Raw genomic sequence first — 18,242 nt, forward strand, 5'->3', positions numbered from 1 at the left:
TGGAATCCTTTGCTACAGAGGCTACATTTCAGTTCTGGATGTGGCCGCAGTGTACAAAGAGGGTCGGATGACCTAGAAAGATACAATGGCAGCATCTCCTAAAATTTAGGGAACTGCTATTTTGGGACCTGAAAATGTCTTCACGTCATTACGTGCAGTTTGACATGGGGATCATTTTGTTACTCTGTGGCCAAGTCAACAGAGGCTGCAGGTGAGATATTTTTAGACCCGAGGGTCTAAAGCGGGAAAATGCACAAATGAGTGACACTTGGCACTCTGAGGCCAGTTTACTACTTATAGAGAAGGCAAAAACGTGATTTATAGCTGGGAGGCTCATTTTGCAAGTCTCTGTCACAGGTTAAGAGCTATGGAGTGCTTGCTTTCCCTCTTATGCACAGTGCGGTGCCAGGAGTGATGCCCTGCACGCTACGCACTGCCCTCTCTCTCCCCTTTGGCAGTATGTTATGCCCCTCTAGTGGGCTTTTCATTTGACCAATGTACAGTTGTGTGGGTTCATGCGCGATTGCCGAGGCAAGAGCCTCTTGCACAGGTACTGGATTAGCTAGCGGCTAATCCCCCCGCAGGTACAGGTGAATTCAGAGAGGTTTCACGCCAGAAATCTCGTCCGATTCAAAGGGCAAGTAGCCCTACAGGTGCGGGAGCTCGAGGACTTGCTAAGGATGCGACCGGCACGCGAAACGGAGCCCGAAACAGTAAATTACAGCCTGCTGTGTATTTTTGCAGGTTTAGGGTTTTGGCCCTAAACGGACCCTAATACCCCCAGGAGGTTCGGGGACGCAAGGGGACCGCTGTACAGGCGATCTGGCGCATTTTCAGGGCTGAAAACAGAGAATTCAGCGTGCTGCAGATTCTCGCCAGGTTTTGCAAAGTGCCCGTATGCGTCGGGAAAGTCAGTCAATGCGTGGGAATACTGACCGTGAAGGGTTCTAGTACAGTTATGCTGCCGAAATCGGGCTGGAACAGTGGAAATTCAGCCGAGTTTGTGCGGGGCAGCTTGTAGGGAACCACAGCGTTTATTCCCTCTTTTGGAACAATAAAGAAATACCGAAAGGGGCGCCTAAGTTAGGGGCCAATCTGGTGTCCGTCTACTTATACAGGTGCAATCTAGCAGCCTGTATCCCTCTCCCCTTTGATGTGTCTTGAAAGTACAGGTAAAATAGACGACTAATAATGGGTGAAAGCTAAATCAAGGTTTAAAGTAAAGTCTACCGCCCTTTTTGGATTGAACAGGCCGGTTTCATGGTTCCATCGACGGGATTAAATCACTTTTTCCCATAGAAGTGAGCCTTGGGCAGTTTTGGGCTTGAAGACACAGGGGATCATAGACCAGACACAGGGAATTGCAATTATGGCTGACAGACCAGATGATGTGACTGAAGAGGTTTCCTCTTCACAGGGTCAACAGACACATGAAGTGGGTGAGTCCTCAAGACCACCACAGACTGATGATGATATATTCAGGACCCAGTTGGCTACTGCTGTGGCTATGTTCACGCAAGTAATGCAGAACCCAAGGTTTTTAGCCTTTCTGCAACCTCCTGTTCCGTCTCAGCAAGTTGGGTCACTGGATCATATTCAAAAGCCTGTTAAGGCTCGAGCACAGGTGATTCATACCGCACAGTCAATGGAAACACCTGTACACTTGACGGAGAACATGCAGTCTCCACAACGTATGCCTAAGGTGCAAGAACAGGTGGCTGAGATGCCAGTTTTTCAAGCTGTACCAGTTCAGCCCGCCACCTTTCAACAGCCTATAGCTGGTTCTAATGGGCAGGGAAGCAACTTACAGGCTATGCAACAGGTCTTCCCACCACCTTCAGTACACCCTGGCTATTTTGGAGGTGGATCGGTATTTCAGAGCATGGCTGGTCATGCACCTGGAAATCAGTTTTATACGCCAGGAACAGTGTTTGGGGGTGCTCAAACGATGATGCCTAACCCCATGTACAGTGTCATGGGTATGCAACCAGGGTTTCAAAGCACTCAGGGACAATTTGGGATGCCACAAGCAAATTTTGGTATGGCTGGAATTACAAATCAGCAGCCAAATATGGCATTTCCAGGTCAAGTTAATAGCGGCCAAGGAACACAAATGAACCCTAATAGTGTTCCCATGTTTCAGTCACTTCCATATGACAATTTAACGCCGCTGGAGAGGCCAACTCCGTACAAAGAAGGTGGCAAAGGAGTGTCATTCACGACCTTTACAGGGTTTGATGACAGGAAGAAGGCTCTTTCATTCCTCCAGCAGTTTGACAAGGCCTATGCAGGGGGAAACTTTATAGAGGCTTCAAAGGTCCGCAAGGCAGCCACTTTCTTGACAGGGAATGCGGGACAATGGTGGACAACTTTATTGCTTCAAGGGCAAGCTCCGTCCACATGGATTTACTTTAAGCAGATTTTTGCAGCAGCATGGTTATCTGATGACTTTGAAGCAGATGTCATGACAGAATGGCACCAGCTAAATGCTGCCACTTGCAGAATCTGGATGATTACAATCGGAAGTTTTGGAAAGCTCTACTTCCAGTAACTTCCTATAGGTTTGTGCCATTGACAGAACATATTGAAAAATACTGTTGTGGCCTACCCAAAGGATTGAGAAAGTACTGTACGAAGACAAAAGTCACTACTTTGACGCAGCTCATCGAGGTAGCAAACACTGGCAATGGTTTGCTCAAGGGAGAAGATTGTGAATTTAACAGTGGCGTCAAGGCAGGATCAGGCAAGAAAAATTCAGCCAAGAAGCACGTTCCCAATGAGGCTCCTAAAGGGACTCAGGAGTCAGCCAACGCAGGGAAAGACAAAGCTACGGCTGAATCAGAAAAAGGACCAGCAAAGAAATGGAAAAGACGTTTTCCTCGCAAGTCAGAAGAGCAAAAGAAGGTCCTGAGGACAGAGAACAAATGCTTTATATGTGAGCAGCCTGGCCACATTGCTTACAATTGTCCTACAAAGAAAAGGCCAGCTGATTCTGATGACAAGGAAGACAGGAAAGGAAAGAAGCCCATGGTTGGTCTAGTGCCAGATATGGTGGGCGATAAGCCAAATTCAGATGCAAGTGAGCTTTGCAGAGCATGGGGAAAGGTCAAGGATCAAACAGTGCTTATCTTCTTTGATCCAGGTGCCAAAGCCAACTTCATTTCCCCAGAATTGGCTTCAAAGTTGGGAATCAGACCTGAAGAGATGGGATATACAGCAGAGGCAGGTTTGGCATGTCCTGGCCATACAGAGGTTGTGACGCCCATCGTTGGAAAGTTGCGTCTACATATCCAGTCCTATGTAGATGCTGAAGAATTTTACATCATGCCACTGGACGGATGTGATGTGTTGTTAGGTATTCCTTGGTTATTTCGTGTACAGGGAATCATGGATGCCTACAACAAAAAGATCACTGTACAGAGCAGGGGAAAGACTCACATTCTGGATGTAAAGCTTAAAGGGGAGTCTATTCCTACTGTATCAGCTTCTGTTATTACTTCTGTAATGAAAAAGCATCTTTCTGCGTACTTGGTTTTTGCACGTGAAGTGTCAGATTGTGATGAATCAAATTTATCTGTGCTAGATAAAGAAAGGTCAATGTTTTTACAACAGTATAGTGACTGTTTTTCTGATTCATTACCATCTCAATTACCGCCAGAGAGACCCGAGGACCATGCGATAGATTTGGTGCCAGGCTGTAGCCCACCAAATAAGCCTCCGTACAGGGTTAGTGCGGCTCAGCAGAAAGAGATAATGGGCCAAGTACAGGAGCTGTTAGAAAAAGGGCTGATTCAGCCCAGTTCATCTCCATTCTGTTCTCCAGTGTTGTTGGTGCAGAAAAAGGATGGCTCATGGCGTATGTGCATCGACTACCGTGCACTGAACAAGAATACCATCAAGAATAGGTTTCCTATACCTAGAATTGATGATATTATGGACAAATTAGAAGGAGCAGCTATGTTTAGCAGGATAGATCTAAAGAGTGGGTATCATCAGATCCGCATTAGATCAGAGGATGTGCACAAGACTGCTTTTAGAACAACGTTTGGCCTTTACGAATTTTTAGTGATGCCCTTTGGTCTCACAAATGCTCCTGCTACGTTTAATAGGATGATGGACAGAATTTTCCGTCCACACCAGCAGTTTGTTGGTACGTTCTTTGATGACATGATAGTCTACTCAAAGAATGAAGAGGAGCATAGGCATCACTTGGCCATTGTGTTCAAAGAGCTACGCAGTCATAGGTTGCTCATCAATGCAAAGAAAAGTGAGTTTTTTCTGGAAGAGATTCACTTTCTGGGACACATTGTCTCAAAGGATGGTGTCAGAATGGATCCTGCAAAAGTTGAAGCGATCAAGTCATGGCCAAATTTGAAGACGGTGCATGATGTCCGAAGCTTTTTGGGACTATGCTCCTATTACAGAAGGTTTATTCGAAATTTCGCTGAGATTGCTTCACCTTTACATGCTCTTCAAAAGAAGGCAGTCACCTTCAGATGGACACAGAAAGAGATTTCAGCTTTTAATCTCTTAAAGGAAAAGATGACTTCAGATCCAGTCATTGTGTTGCCGGATCTTAGGAAGTCATTTGTGGTCCAGTGTGATGCCTGCGGTAGTAGCATTGGTGCAGTGCTAATGCAAGATGGCAGGGTAGTAGCCTATGAGAGCAGAATTTTGCAAGGGCCAGAGATGACCATGCAGGTCTATGAGAAAGAGTTACTGGCTGTGATTTATGCGCTCTTAAGTTGGAAACACTACCTGCTAGGTGCAGATTTCGTTGTCCAAACGGACCATCAGACCTTGCGATACTTCTTGACACAAACAAAGTTATCTGAGAAGCATATGCGATGGGCAAATATCTTGTCCATGTTCCATTTTCAGATTGTGCATGTGGAAGGCAAGAAGAACGTTGTGGCCGATGCCTTGTCAAGGAAGCCACAAATTTCAGCTGTGTCGATTCCTTATCATCATGAACTTGATGATATGAGAGAACAGTATGCAAATGATGAAGATTTTGCAAGGGTCTTCGAGCAACTAATGGATGGACAACGTCATGAACACTATCTTCTTAAAGACGGGTTCATGATGATGCATGGCAGATTGTGTGTCACAAAGCCATTGCGACGCAAAGTTATGGAAGAGAGTCATGTCCCACCGTATGCAGGGCATCGTGGTATTGATGCTACAGTTAAAGCGGTTGAGACATTCTTCTACTGGCCTACATTGAGAAGAGATGTGGATGCCTTTGTGCGAGAATGCCTAATATGCCAAAAGGTCAAGTTTGACAGGCAAAAGGCACCAGGGTTATTGCAACCACTACCTATTCCAGATAAACCATGGGAAAGTATTGCTATGGATTTTATCTTTGATCTTCCGAGAACGCAGACAGGAAACGATGGTATTTGGACCAGTATTTGCAGATTCAGCAAATAGGCTCATTTTATTCCTGTCAGGAAGAAGATAAAGCCAGATCAGATGGCACGCTTGTTTATGAGCAATATTTTCAAGTATCATGGCATGCCACAGTCGATTGTTAGCGATCGTGATCCACGCATGACAAGTTTGTGTTGGAGAGGCTTGTTTGAGAATATGGGCACCACGCTCAAATTCTCTTCGTCATTTCATCCTCAAACAGATGGGCAGTCAGAAGAGGCAAATTCTACTGTCCTAGATCTGCTGAAGTGCTATGTGTCAGAGCATAAAGGAAAATGGGAGCAATATTTGCCATTGGTGGAGTATGCATACAATAATACAGTGCATTCATCAACTGGCCAGGCACCCTTTGAGATAGTTGAAGGTGGCAAGAAAGTTCCTCCCATACTGCATACAAAGGACAAGATATTTGAAGCAGATAAGTATGTTCAGGACATGGATGAAATGTACAAGAAGGTCAAAGTGGCCTTAGAAAGGACTCAGGCAAAGCAAAAGAAAGCAGCTGATTGTCACCGTCGTGAAGTGGTATATTCACTTGGTGATTGGGTGCTTTTACGCTTTGAAAAGGCAAGGTTAAAGAAGATGAAGGGCAAGGAAAGACTGTTTCCAAAGCTCAGCATGCGTTACTATGGGCCTTTTCAAGTGTGTGACATAATCAGTGATGTTGCATATAGGCTGAAATTGCCTGACAGTTGGAAGATTCCCAATGCGTTTCATGTGAGTCTTCTCAGACCCTATGTGGGTGATGTGCCAGAAGATATGCCAGCTGAAGATCAGCCGGAAGTCGAGGAACTTGACGAGATCTTGGTCCCTAAACAGATTTTGGCACACAAAGAAAGGAAAGTGAAAGGCAAGGTTGCTAGGCGTTACTTGGTAAAGTTCAGAAACTATCCACCAATGGATGCTAAGTGGATGGAAGAAGGTGAACTTGCAGAGTCACCAATTGTGTTATCACTTTACCTGGAAGCCTTCGATTTGCAACCTACCTTGACCCCTTGAGTTTCAAAGCTACATGGATTGTCAGTGTGACAATGGCTTGTGAAACAAATGATGTACATGGTATTTAAAGTGAGCTCAAATGAAATACCTGTTACATGAATGTTAGAGCTGTACAGATTGTCAGTTTGGCAATTGCTCTTATGGAATGTCCAAAAGTTTGGTTAGTGCTATAGAAGTGAGTATTTCTTGTCAGTTTGTCAAGGATACAGTGATTGCTTCTATTGAAGAGTACATGTGTAACTGCATTCTTAAACTATCGGTTTGGGTATGCTCGAAAGTGTTACGGGATCCAACGTGTACTATAAGACAGTGGCAAAATGTGCAGCTACCATTTTGTCATTGGAAAGTTAGTGACTCAAAGCAATGGCAGAGTGCGAAGCTACCACTATGTCATTGGGACAGGGTTCACACGCAGGCAATACATGAGTCGACGAGGTGTTGAATACACCAGGGTTGACAATGAGCATGTATGTGTCGTATATGTGTCGACAGGTGTTGAATACATCAGTGTTGACAGTAAGCATGTACGACATAGATGCAAACGAGGACGTTTGAGATTTCAAGAGGGGGGTATGTCACCAGCGTGTGACTACTATCTATCCTTTTTGTTGATTTCTTTCTTATTATCTATTTACTTTCACTTTTTGGAAACACCCCTCGGGAAATCTAACTGCCCTGCATTGCATAGCTAGTGTGGAACTGTCCAGAGGGAGTCCAGGCCTGAGGGCAAGAGAGCACTAAGGTTGGACAAGGACTATGGTTAGCCAAGTGGGGTCATTGACTAGCCAAAGTGGAATCCTTTGCTACAGAGGCTACATTTCAGTTCTGGATGTGGCCGCAGTGTACAAAGAGGGTCGGATGACCTAGAAAGATACAATGGCAGCATCTCCTAAAATTTAGGGAACTGCTATTTTGGGACCTGAAAATGTCTTCACGTCATTACGTGCAGTTTGACATGGGGATCATTTTGTTACTCTGTGGCCAAGTCAACAGAGGCTGCAGGTGAGATATTTTTAGACCCGAGGGTCTAAAGCGGGAAAATGCACAAATGAGTGACACTTGGCACTCTGAGGCCAGTTTACTACTTATAGAGAAGGCAAAAACGTGATTTATAGCTGGGAGGCTCATTTTGCAAGTCTCTGTCACAGGTTAAGAGCTATGGAGTGCTTGCTTTCCCTCTTATGCACAGTGCGGTGCCAGGAGTGATGCCCTGCACGCTACGCACTGCCCTCTCTCTCCCCTTTGGCAGTATGTTATGCCCCTCTAGTGGGCTTTTCATTTGACCAATGTACAGTTGTGTGGGTTCATGCGCGATTGCCGAGGCAAGAGCCTCTTGCACAGGTACTGGATTAGCTAGCGGCTAATCCCCCCGCAGGTACAGGTGAATTCAGAGAGGTTTCACGCCAGAAATCTCGTCCGATTCAAAGGGCAAGTAGCCCTACAGGTGCGGGAGCTCGAGGACTTGCTAAGGATGCGACCGGCACGCGAAACGGAGCCCGAAACAGTAAATTACAGCCTGCTGTGTATTTTTGCAGGTTTAGGGTTTTGGCCCTAAACGGACCCTAATACCCCCAGGAGGTTCGGGGACGCAAGGGGACCGCTGTACAGGCGATCTGGCGCATTTTCAGGGCTGAAAACAGAGAATTCAGCGTGCTGCAGATTCTCGCCAGGTTTTGCAAAGTGCCCGTATGCGTCGGGAAAGTCAGTCAATGCGTGGGAATACTGACCGTGAAGGGTTCTAGTACAGTTATGCTGCCGAAATCGGGCTGGAACAGTGGAAATTCAGCCGAGTTTGTGCGGGGCAGCTTGTAGGGAACCACAGCGTTTATTCCCTCTTTTGGAACAATAAAGAAATACCGAAAGGGGCGCCTAAGTTAGGGGCCAATCTGGTGTCCGTCTACTTATACAGGTGCAATCTAGCAGCCTGTATCCCTCTCCCCTTTGATGTGTCTTGAAAGTACAGGTAAAATAGACGACTAATAATGGGTGAAAGCTAAATCAAGGTTTAAAGTAAAGTCTACCGCCCTTTTTGGATTGAACAGGCCGGTTTCACCATGTAAGTTTGGACTTGAGGATTGCAAACCTACCGCCACTCCCATGGAAACAGGTTTGAAGTTGAGTCTACATGATGCTGGCGATCCTGCTGATGTCACTCTTTACCAAACTGCTATTGGCTGCCTCATTTATGTATGCAACACGAGGCCGGATATTCAGTTTGCAGTCTCACAGGTCAGCAAATTTATGCATAGCCCAGGGTCTAAGCATTGGCAGGCTGTCAGGAGGATTTTCTGCTACCTTAGTGGCACTTTACATCTTGGCTTGTTTTATCCCAAGGGGGGATCATTGTCGCCAGACTTACATGCTTTTTCAGACTCAGATTGGGCGCGTTGTTTTGACACGCGAGTGTCCACAAGTGGTTTTTGTTTCATGCTCATTAGTTCATGTATATCATGGTTGAGCAAGAAGCAACCTACTGTGGCCACTTCGAGTTATGAGGCTGAGTAGAGGGCAGTCTTCACAGCTACAGTTGAGTGTGTATGGCTCAGATGCCTTATGGTTGATTTGGGTGTTGGACAAGACACTGCCAACACTATCTACACTGATAGTCAGAGCGCATTGGCAGTTGCGAGGAACCCAGTTTTTCATGCTCGCACAAAGCACATTGAGGTGCATTACCACTATGTCAGGGAGAGGCTCTCAGCAGGAGAGATCAGCTTGGCTTATGTGCCAACACAGGACAACCTTGCAGATCTTTTCACAAAGGCATTGTCTCGTGAGAAGCTTGAAGCTTTCCGCAAAGCTTTAGGCTTACTCCCCTTTGTGGACTGATCACGTCCTTAGGGCATGGCACTTCCCTTTACTCATGTGCCAGCTCTCGTTCACCGCATCACTCCAGGGGGGATTTGTTACTATATACATGTGGTAGTGATGTGTGTGAACACACTAGGACCGTCGAGGCATTTTTTCCCTCTTTAGGAGGTTTTTTTCCCCGTGCATTGTATATATGCCCATCACTTTAGGGCTATCTATCTTTCCATTGCACACTAAGTAACACACTCTCTATTGTGTGCCTTGAGCTTCCTTCGTCTTCTCCAAGCTGTGTGTGTTTCTCTGCAACACTAATTCCAACAAAAACATCCTTTCCCTTTTGGCAAAGGTACTAAGTCCCAAGTCTGATTCTTTTGCAAAGAATCTTAAGCTTGTCATCTCGTAACATAGCCTCATCATAGTAGGAGGGCTCTCCAATGTAGTCTAAGCCTCACACAACTCATTCAAACGGCTTAGAAACTCTAGTTGGACCTTCTCAATGTAATAGGTCCTGTATAAGGAAGTGGCTGTCCGAATTGCATTCCAACACTACTCGATGTATTGCCACTACTTTGTGCATTCTCAACGCTACTAGGAGCATCACTCAGTACATTTTTCTCATCTTGTGGCTCGACAATATGTTATCTTTGCTTATGTATAGGCGGCGTTGTTCGTAGAACCCCATGTCAGCATGGTTTCCGCGAAATCTGGGTTCTGTCCGTACTATTCGCCTACGTCAACACTTTTCACAACTTATCGTCTTTAACTACTTTTAGGGTTTAGGCCCCTCGTCCAGGTCCTATAAGTTGGTTAGGGTTTAGGGTTAAGAACCTTAACCCATTTAATATTTGCAGTCTGTTAGAGTTCAGGCATGTCTCGGTCTCGGTTTTTCCCAGGGATATCTGTTAGGGAGTGAGGACTGTTTTGTTGCTGTGGCTTGCGAGTGTGAGGTAGGTTTCACACGTCGGGTTATGTCTAGTCATGTTTAGCCTTGGGTTTTAGGCTCAGTTCCATGGCCTTGCAGGCTCCTGGTGCCCTAGGTATTTTTCCCCAGTGTCTCATGAGCATTTGATGCCCTTCCCTATTTTTCTCACATTTTCTCTTCTATTTCTAGGGTCGTGGAGGCATGTGGCTGGGTCGGGTAGTTTGGCCTTTGGCCTATATATGCAGCAAAGGGGGGGGGGCGGGGGGGGATCACCCGAAATAGGGAGAGAGAATTCGTTGACTGGTTTTGTTGCTTTATTTTCTAAGTGGCTGTCCACTTATGAAGTGGGCGGTCGGCATATTTTAAAATTGGTATGAACTTGCCGCAAAACTCATTAAAACCTTATAAGTTAAAAACAATGCTTTTCACAACACTTCCCAGGCGTCCCTGGATGCAACCACATGCACAAATGCAATGCAGACATAGATTCCTCGCGGAAAAGCGTCTGCTCTTTCCGGAAAACTTGTTAAAATATTCTGCTTTTTAAGAAAAGCTTCTTAGAACTTATCTTTATTCTTGTGCTTGTGTCTTTATGCGTATTCCTCTTTTTAGTTCGGGTTTCCTGCTAGACCAACGAGATATTCCCTTTCCGATGCTCCCATCACACCATCACATGACGCATTAAGAATATTCGTTTCCAGGTCTCTCCTACCGAACTAACGGTAAAACCCCTTCGCAATGCTTAATGTCACTCATCATATGACGCATCAGAGTTTTCCGTTCCTGATGGCTTTTAATAATTCCAGTAGATCTATAGTTCCTAACCTTACGGTTCAAGTGCACACCTTTAATTATCCTAATTTCAATAAAAAGAAATTACTCGAGAAAATAAGAAAATAGTCCATTTAGCAACATCCCTCCGGCTTCTAAACAATTGTCCTCAACTGTAGTGCTTGTACATATCCGTCTAGAATCTCGGGATAGGATGCTAATTCTTGTTTGGTCATCCACTGAGCATCTAGAGTGGAATCTTTCCCGACTTAAGTGTCCGGTCTTGATGATGGATAGTCTGCTCCGGTTGGAGTATCTCTTCTGTAGTTAGAGTGTAGGTCCTCAGTAATGATTGCTGACTCCATCATCCTCTAAAGGGTATTATGAGGATACACCTCACGCTCTACCGAAGCTGTGGAAGGAGACCCGCTTCGAATTTTTGCATCTTTTCCTTGTCGGAGATCTTCATGAAAGGAGTGACCTTTAGAAGAATTGACCAATACTTGTCAACATAAGTGGTGACTTTCTCATGTTCCTTCTGGGCGAGCCAGTCCCATTCCTTCCGAATGTCTTCTCGAAATCAGGTGGAAGAAATTGTTCATAGAATTCAGCTTTGAATTGAATCCAATTGTAAGTTCCTTGCAGAGCTTTGGTATACCACCAAGTACTTGCAATCCCCCTTGAGGTGTTGAGTCACATGCCTCACCTTCGACGCTTCTGAGAAATTGCCGTCTGCAAAGGCAACTTCAAACTGTCGAATGAAAGCGGTAGCTTTTGGAACATCTTCCCTTCCGTCAAAAGTATCAAACTTGAATGGAGTGTTCCTAGGTCTATAGACCTCCTTCATATCCTTCCCGGAATGATTAGATTTCTTGGTTATGGTTCTGGATTAATGTTCATGGATATTTTCTGGATTCTAAAGGATCTTGAGCATTCCGCTCCTTGGATTCTCTAGGTTCTCGAGCATCATGCTCTTGTCGCCTTCTGAGAGAATCCCAAGTCTTGTGTCGACTCTTGCAGAGAGAAAAAATTTCCAACTCTGCGAGCTTTTCTTGTAGGACTTAGGTTTCCGCCTGCTTACTTCTCTCTTGGCTTGTCATGGCTTCTTCCCGTATCTTCCCAGAGTCGTCCTCCTTTATAAAGAAAGAGAGGAGAACACGCTCTGATACCACTGTCACAAATGGGAGCGCAGACGAATAATCAACAAGATGAACATAAATAATCTTTCAACTAAATAGAGTTGAGGGAGAAGTTTGACACAGTATTTGGGACCAGCCCATCCCCTTAAAGAGAATCCTTTATTAGGGAGTATCTTTTTACAAGCACAAGAACCGAAGAAAACCCCTCCGTTCTAATTCTCTGACTCGATGGTCGTTCCCTTCCCGTAAGGGAAATCCGAGAGGCGAGCTCTCAATCCTTTTTCCGTCTGTACTCGGAGTCGAGACTCCGCATGCAATTTCCGAATTCCGTTCCCGGAATTCTCAAGCGTAGGCCGAAGCCTTCTTGCTTCTCCTTCGCGATGAAGTAACTGCAAACACACACAGAAACACGAGACAACAATTCGTATGGCGAATCCACAATAGATACTTGTCGCTCTTTCGTGGGAAAAGTGACTTCCGTGCTTCGTAGTCTCGCGATCTCTTACATCTTCTTTCAGCAGAGTCTTCCCTTGCAGGTGTTGGCAACTCCTTCCTCTGAGTGAGGGCATGGGATGCTTTTATAGCTCCTTGGCCACGGCAGGAATAGTTGAGCGGAGGCTGCCCACGTAGGGATTGCGGCGGAAATTTTTGTTTTGTTTTGCTGTTTTACCCGACATAAGAAGAGAGAATTCGCTAGTGGCTGTCCACTTATGAAGTGGGCGGCCGTCATATTTTAAGATTGGTCTGAACCTACCCAAAAACTCATTAAAACCTTATAAGTTAAAAACAATGCTTTTCACAACACTTCCCAGGCGTCCTTGGATGCAACCACATGCACAAATGCAATGCAGACATAGATTCCTTGCGGGAAAGCGTTTGCTCTTCCCGGAAAACTTGTTAAAATATTCTGCTTTTTAAGAAAAGCTTCTCAGAAACCATCTTTATTCTTGTGCTTGCGTCTTTACGCGTATTCCTCTTTCTAGTTCGGCTTTCCTGCCAGACCGACGAGATATTCCCTTTCCGATGCTCCCGTCAGCCAATCACGTGACGCATCAAGAATATTCGTTTCCCGGTCTCTCCTACCAAACAAATGGTAAAACCCCTTCATGATGCTTAATGTTACCCATCATATGACGTATCAGAGTTTTCCGTTCCTGATGGCTTTTAATAATTCCAGTAGATCTTTAGTTCCTAACCTTACGGTTCAAGTGCACATCTTTAAATATCCTAATTTCAATAAAAAGAAATTACTCAAGAAAATAAGAAAATAAGAAAATAGTCAATCTAGCAACAAGACAAGCAAAGCAAGGAACATCCATGAGGTCTTCACCGTGTAAGTAGTGCATAGGTACATCCAAAGTGCAAGTGGAGGAGCCACAGGACCAAGCAGAAGCAAGGAAGAAGCTCTACCAAGTAGAGGCAAGGCAAAAGAGCCACCATGGAGCAGTGTGCCGGAAGAGACCCTACAGGCATCCAATGCCAAAGGATCCTCGCATCTAGTAGAACATGTCCAAAAGAAGTGTCTGACGTGCCAAGAGGCACGGGTCTATCATACAAAGAACCAATGAAGGAGGTGAATAGGGCAACCCCAAATAGAAGACAACAGTCGAGGGAGAGGGAGGGAGGGTTACTGAGGAAGAAGTAGCGGTGGAAAACACAAGCCATGTCCACTTAAGTACCTGTACCAATCCAATCCCTTGCATCTTCCCGAGGGCAAGAGAACCTCGAGGAGGGAAGATCTGTAATGTCGAGGGAGATCCGTACGTTGTGCCAGAACCTATATCTGAGTCCACGTCTCAATGTCGAAGGAGCAAAGCTGAAATGCAACTTGAAAACACGCCGTGTAAGCGTCACGGCGTGTCGAGTAGGGGGTAAAGACCTGTGAATCAGGAAGGGTAACTGAAGGGAACTTGACGAGGCAAAGGGGAAGGTGCTGTACATGCCGGAAAACGCAGCAAAGGGGGCTGGAATGTTGCTGTAAACAGAGCATTGAGCCATTCTCAGAGTGTCGGGGGACACTAGGTGCTGAAGGTTGGGGCACGAGGACGGGTGGGGCACAGACTCCCGGCTGAAAATCAGGGAAAACAATCCCGAATCTGAATGTGGAAGGTCCAAGGAGAGCGGTACCGTGCAACAATAGATGATCTTCAAGTGGCAAAGGAGACAGAACTCCGGCTGGGAAGAAGGCCAAAACTGAGCATGTGCCAAATTTGGAAAACGCTGGTGTAGATGAGTCTTTCACCTGCACACGTTGGGCGGCCAGCAACAAAAACGCAAGGAGAGAAGCACTTCCTGCTGAAAACGCTGGAGATCTGAAAATGCAGGCAGAGGTAGAGGGGCAAAGGGATAGGTGTTAGGAAGAAGAAGCATAGGCGATAGGAGAGGAGCCTCAAATCTGAAAACGCTAGGGCCCAAGTGCTGAAAACGCATGGGTTGAAAAAACGCTCCTGGAGAGGACAAATCCTTTGCGATGGAAACTTCTCAATAGTGATGGTGATGGTAGAAAAGCGCTCTGAAACCATGTCAGAGTGTGCAGCGGAAGGGGAGAGGATGGAAACAATGGAACATCATGAGACATAGAGAGAGAGAGAGAGAGAGAGAGAGAGAGAGAGAGAGAGAGAGAGAGAGAGAGAGAGAGAGAGAGAGAGAGAGAGAGAGAGATGGTGAAAGGTTGGCAAGCCAATATACTCCAGATGGCGAATCATGTACAATGATGAGACGATGGAAAAGAGGGCGCCCCTGCTCCTATATATAGGAGAATAGGGGTAGGTCGGGCAAATGCCTAATAAATCACCCTACCTAATAAAAGACCCTCCAATATAAATGGGGGAATGTGAAGTGACCAAAACAGGTCTAAGTGGGCAATGTGCTGAATCAACCCTAAATGTGCCTGGTGTACGGGTGGCCAACCCACAACCAAGGGCCAGTGCACGTGAAAGTGAGGAGCTTGTAGACAAGGTGCGAAGCATCTGGTGATGTCAAAAATCTAACACCTCTCTGCCCCTCTGTCCTCCATGGTGGAGAGTAGCTTTGGGTCGTCGAAGTCGTAAATATCACACTGTCTACTCTGTGTCCTGGCGTTGAAATCCCCCGTGAGGAAGACTTCACCCAGTCTAGAGTACTCCATGATCTCCTCCTTGAGACATGCATATTGTGAGTGTGTATCGTCCCCCTCCTCTCCTCTGTGTGTATGAACCTCCTCCGTCTCTCCTCTGCCTGTTTGTGCAAACCTAGATCCGTTGGGTGCAAAGTAGCAAATGGCAATGTAGAGGATGTGCTCCTCAGATAACTCAATCCGTATCCACATGTAGCGTGCCTGTGGATCGTGGGCTACTATCTGTATCCTGCTATGAAGTGAGCGGCGATAGAGAACGGCTACTTTGCCAGATCCTCTGGAGGTGTTGTGCCGTGTACACTTCCTGTGTGTAGACTCCCACTGATAGTCCTGTACTCGGGGTAGACCTCTCTCTGAGCTCTCGTCTCTGTGAGTAGGATGATGTCTCTACCATGCATCACCTCTTCCAGTCTCCCTGGATGTGTCAATAGAGAGCCATTGCAGTTCCAAACTTCCATATGTATCTCCTCGTAGAGTGTCCCATAGACCGCGAGTCCCTATGCTATGGCCTTGCCATCAATGATGACTCGACCATCTCTATATGAGGCCCTCTTTCCCTCCTTGCGGGCTTGGTGTACTCTAGGCATGCATGTGCGCCGGTGTGCCACTTGCATGGGTGTGAGATCGTCATCTAGGTAGATGGGTGGTCCATCAAGCCCTCTCAAGATCACCCTCTTGCGAAGGAAAGTAGTCCGTGCGTCTTCGGAGGAGTAATGTAGGATGAGGGCTCTCTTCCTTGTAAGGTCTTTACCGGCTCTCCAAGCTTTGATGAAAGGGGGTGGCTCCTCTTCATTATAGCCGAGTTTCTTGCATAATGCCTTTCCATTGGACTCGGGGGTGGAGTCTTCCTTTTCCATAATGCCTGTGACGCGGATGTTGAGACGTCGGGCTTGTCTCATCTTCCCCTCCTCAAGGGTGGTGTGTACAATGAGGACTTCCTCCTCGTGAACCTCCTCTTTTGCCTCCTTCTTGAGGTTCTTCTTCACTACCTCGACCCACCCCTCTTTAGTGGCTCCTAGTTTGTCCTCGATGCTAGCGGTCAAAGCGTTGGTGAGTTCCTCTATGAGGGCTTCTTTTGTGTCCGTGGTCATCTCTCCTTCTTCGGGGGTGAGAGATGCGATCGAGGCTTTGAGGAGCTCGATTTGTTCTCTCATGTCCTCCCTCTCTCTGGTCCATTCTTCTCGCCTCTTCCGCCATTCCTCCTCCTCTTGGTCCCTCTCCATCTCACATCTCTCCTCTCTTTCTTCCATGCTTCTCTTTTTTTGTGGTAGGTTTCTCCCTCCTCAAGCTTGGAGAGGCGGTTGATGACGGTGTTAAGGGCGGAGTCCGTCATCCTCTTGTTTTCCTTGATTGTGGCATGTATTTTGTCATCCATCTTCGACATTTCTTCCTTTGTTGCTCCCTTTGCCATGTGGAGGGCCTCAATCTTTGCTTCGGGGGGTGATCAAAGTGATCAGGATGATCAGCAAGACAAAGGCAAGAGGGCCATGATTGGGGGGGGGGGGGGGGAGGGGGGGTGTATGTGTAGGTGTAGGTGTATATGTGTATTTTTGTGTGAGTTAGTGTGAGGGGAGATGTGGGCGTGTAATGTGTGTGTGAGTGTGTGTGTGTGTGCAGCAGGGCTGAAAGCGGGTGGGCTTGGGAGGGCTGGGTGTGAGAGGGTGCGGGGTATGTGCGGGGGGGGGGGATGTTAATGCCTACAGGTGGGGACTGCAGCACAGAGAGAATAGGCGGGAGGGGTGCAGCCCAGATGGCGCAAGCAGCAGGGTGCAGCCCAGGTGGCGCGGCCAGCAGCAGGGTGGCAGTTGATGGCGATGCAGCAGGGAGTGGGCGCGCAGCTCAGCAGAAGGTGGTGGGCGGTGCGCGAGCAGAGAGAGAGAGAGAGAGAGAGAGAGAGAGAGAGAGAGAGAGAGAGAGAGAGAGAGAGAGAGAGAGAGAGAGAGAGAGAGAGAGAGAGAGAGAGAGAGAGAGAGAGAGAGAGAGATGAAATGTTATATTAACGTCTTCAAAAGGCCATAGTGACCTATGAGACCAGAAAGTTACAAGGTGGTGGATCTGATACAAAGTCAAGAGTAACAGAATAACAACAGTACAAAACAAAGATATACACTATGGGATCCTAGACTGGTCTATGTGAACTAAGCAAAAAAGGGGGGCGGCTTGCTGGGATAGCTGAATCACAGGAGATCTAGCATCGGTCGTCGGCGGATCTCATCAATCTCCTCCATGGTTAGTAGTCTGACCGGGCGTCGTGCATGCCTAGCCAGAGTGCTCCGAATCTTGTGACGTAGCCTCCGTCGATGTTGTGTGGTCCTCCGTAGTCGTGGGCGCCTGGATTTCCCCAGTTTAGTCTCTCGGTCGATCAGTGTGCCTCTGGTGTGAGACGAGGGGGATCTCTGCTGTGGGAGTGGCTCTTGCGGCTGTCCCATGTCTGCTCTGAAGAAGTCTGTGATCTGTCTTTGAGACTGGCTAGCCTCGCCACTCATCAGGCTATCTCTGTGTTTGCGTAGCTCGAGCAAGAACAAACCCAGGCATCTCTGATCCTCGTATCCCATGACTCTTGAGAGTGGTCCAAAACCCTCTCTGAACAAGCAATGGAAGCGGTCTCGTATCTCGTAGTAGACGGGGCAGTGGCATGTATAATGTAGCTCTGTCTCAGGCTCCATGTCACACAAGGGGCATGTCCTGGCCTCTGTTGGTACTCCGCTGTATCTCCCAGTCTCAATCCGCAGCTGGTGAGAAGATGTGCATAACTGGCCAATAGCACATCGTATCCCATGGGACAAGTGGGTGTCCATGTATCTGGGTCTCGTCACAAAGCCATCCTCCGTAAGCTGGAGAAGGTGGTCTCTGTAGGAAGCCATCTTCGTGCCCAATTCCTGTGCTGGCTGTATCCATGTCCTCCTTGTGTCTAGCTGGGTCAGGTCTCGGCGGACGAGCTTGGTGATCTCTGACTGTGTAAGAGTGAGATGGTGCAGCCAATGAGTACTGGAATGGTGGCAGCCTGTCTATGCTGAACCCATGCGCCTGAAACCATGATGCCATCTCCCCA

The 18,242-nt window shown here is 46.9% G+C and overlaps 2 protein-coding genes across 3 annotated transcripts in view; one reads left to right on the top strand and one right to left on the bottom strand.

Moving 5' to 3' along the window:
- The window catches only part of LOC147462152 (uncharacterized), a 72,337-nt gene that overhangs the window by 24,617 nt on the left and 29,478 nt on the right, over positions 1-18,242 (top strand). The gene's annotated exons all lie outside the window — the stretch shown is intronic.
- LOC147462153 (uncharacterized) lies at positions 15,307-16,601 on the bottom strand. Its single transcript, XM_086502805.1, has 2 exons — positions 16,419-16,601; positions 15,307-16,377 (listed from the first exon to the last, which is right to left on the bottom strand). Exons 1-2 carry the CDS (start codon positions 16,599-16,601, stop codon positions 15,688-15,690), a joined length of 873 nt encoding a protein of 290 aa, XP_086358931.1. The 3' UTR covers positions 15,307-15,687.

Source organism: Adiantum capillus-veneris, chromosome 3 (genome assembly GCF_014529385.1).
Source record: "Adiantum capillus-veneris isolate H3 chromosome 3, ASM1452938v2, whole genome shotgun sequence".
NCBI classification, from domain to species: Eukaryota; Viridiplantae; Streptophyta; class Polypodiopsida; order Polypodiales; family Pteridaceae; genus Adiantum; species Adiantum capillus-veneris.

What these genes read in the sequence shown, in the direction of transcription:
- LOC147462153 (XM_086502805.1), bottom strand. Translation starts at nt 16,601, where the DNA reads ATGGCAAAGGGAGCAACAAAGGAAGAAATGTCGAAGATGGATGACAAA. An exon ending in GGAAGAAAGAGAGGAGAGAT is followed by an intron (nt 16,378 to 16,418) that starts GTGAGATGGAGA and finishes GAATGGCGGAAG; the next exon opens with AGGCGAGAAGAATGGACCAG.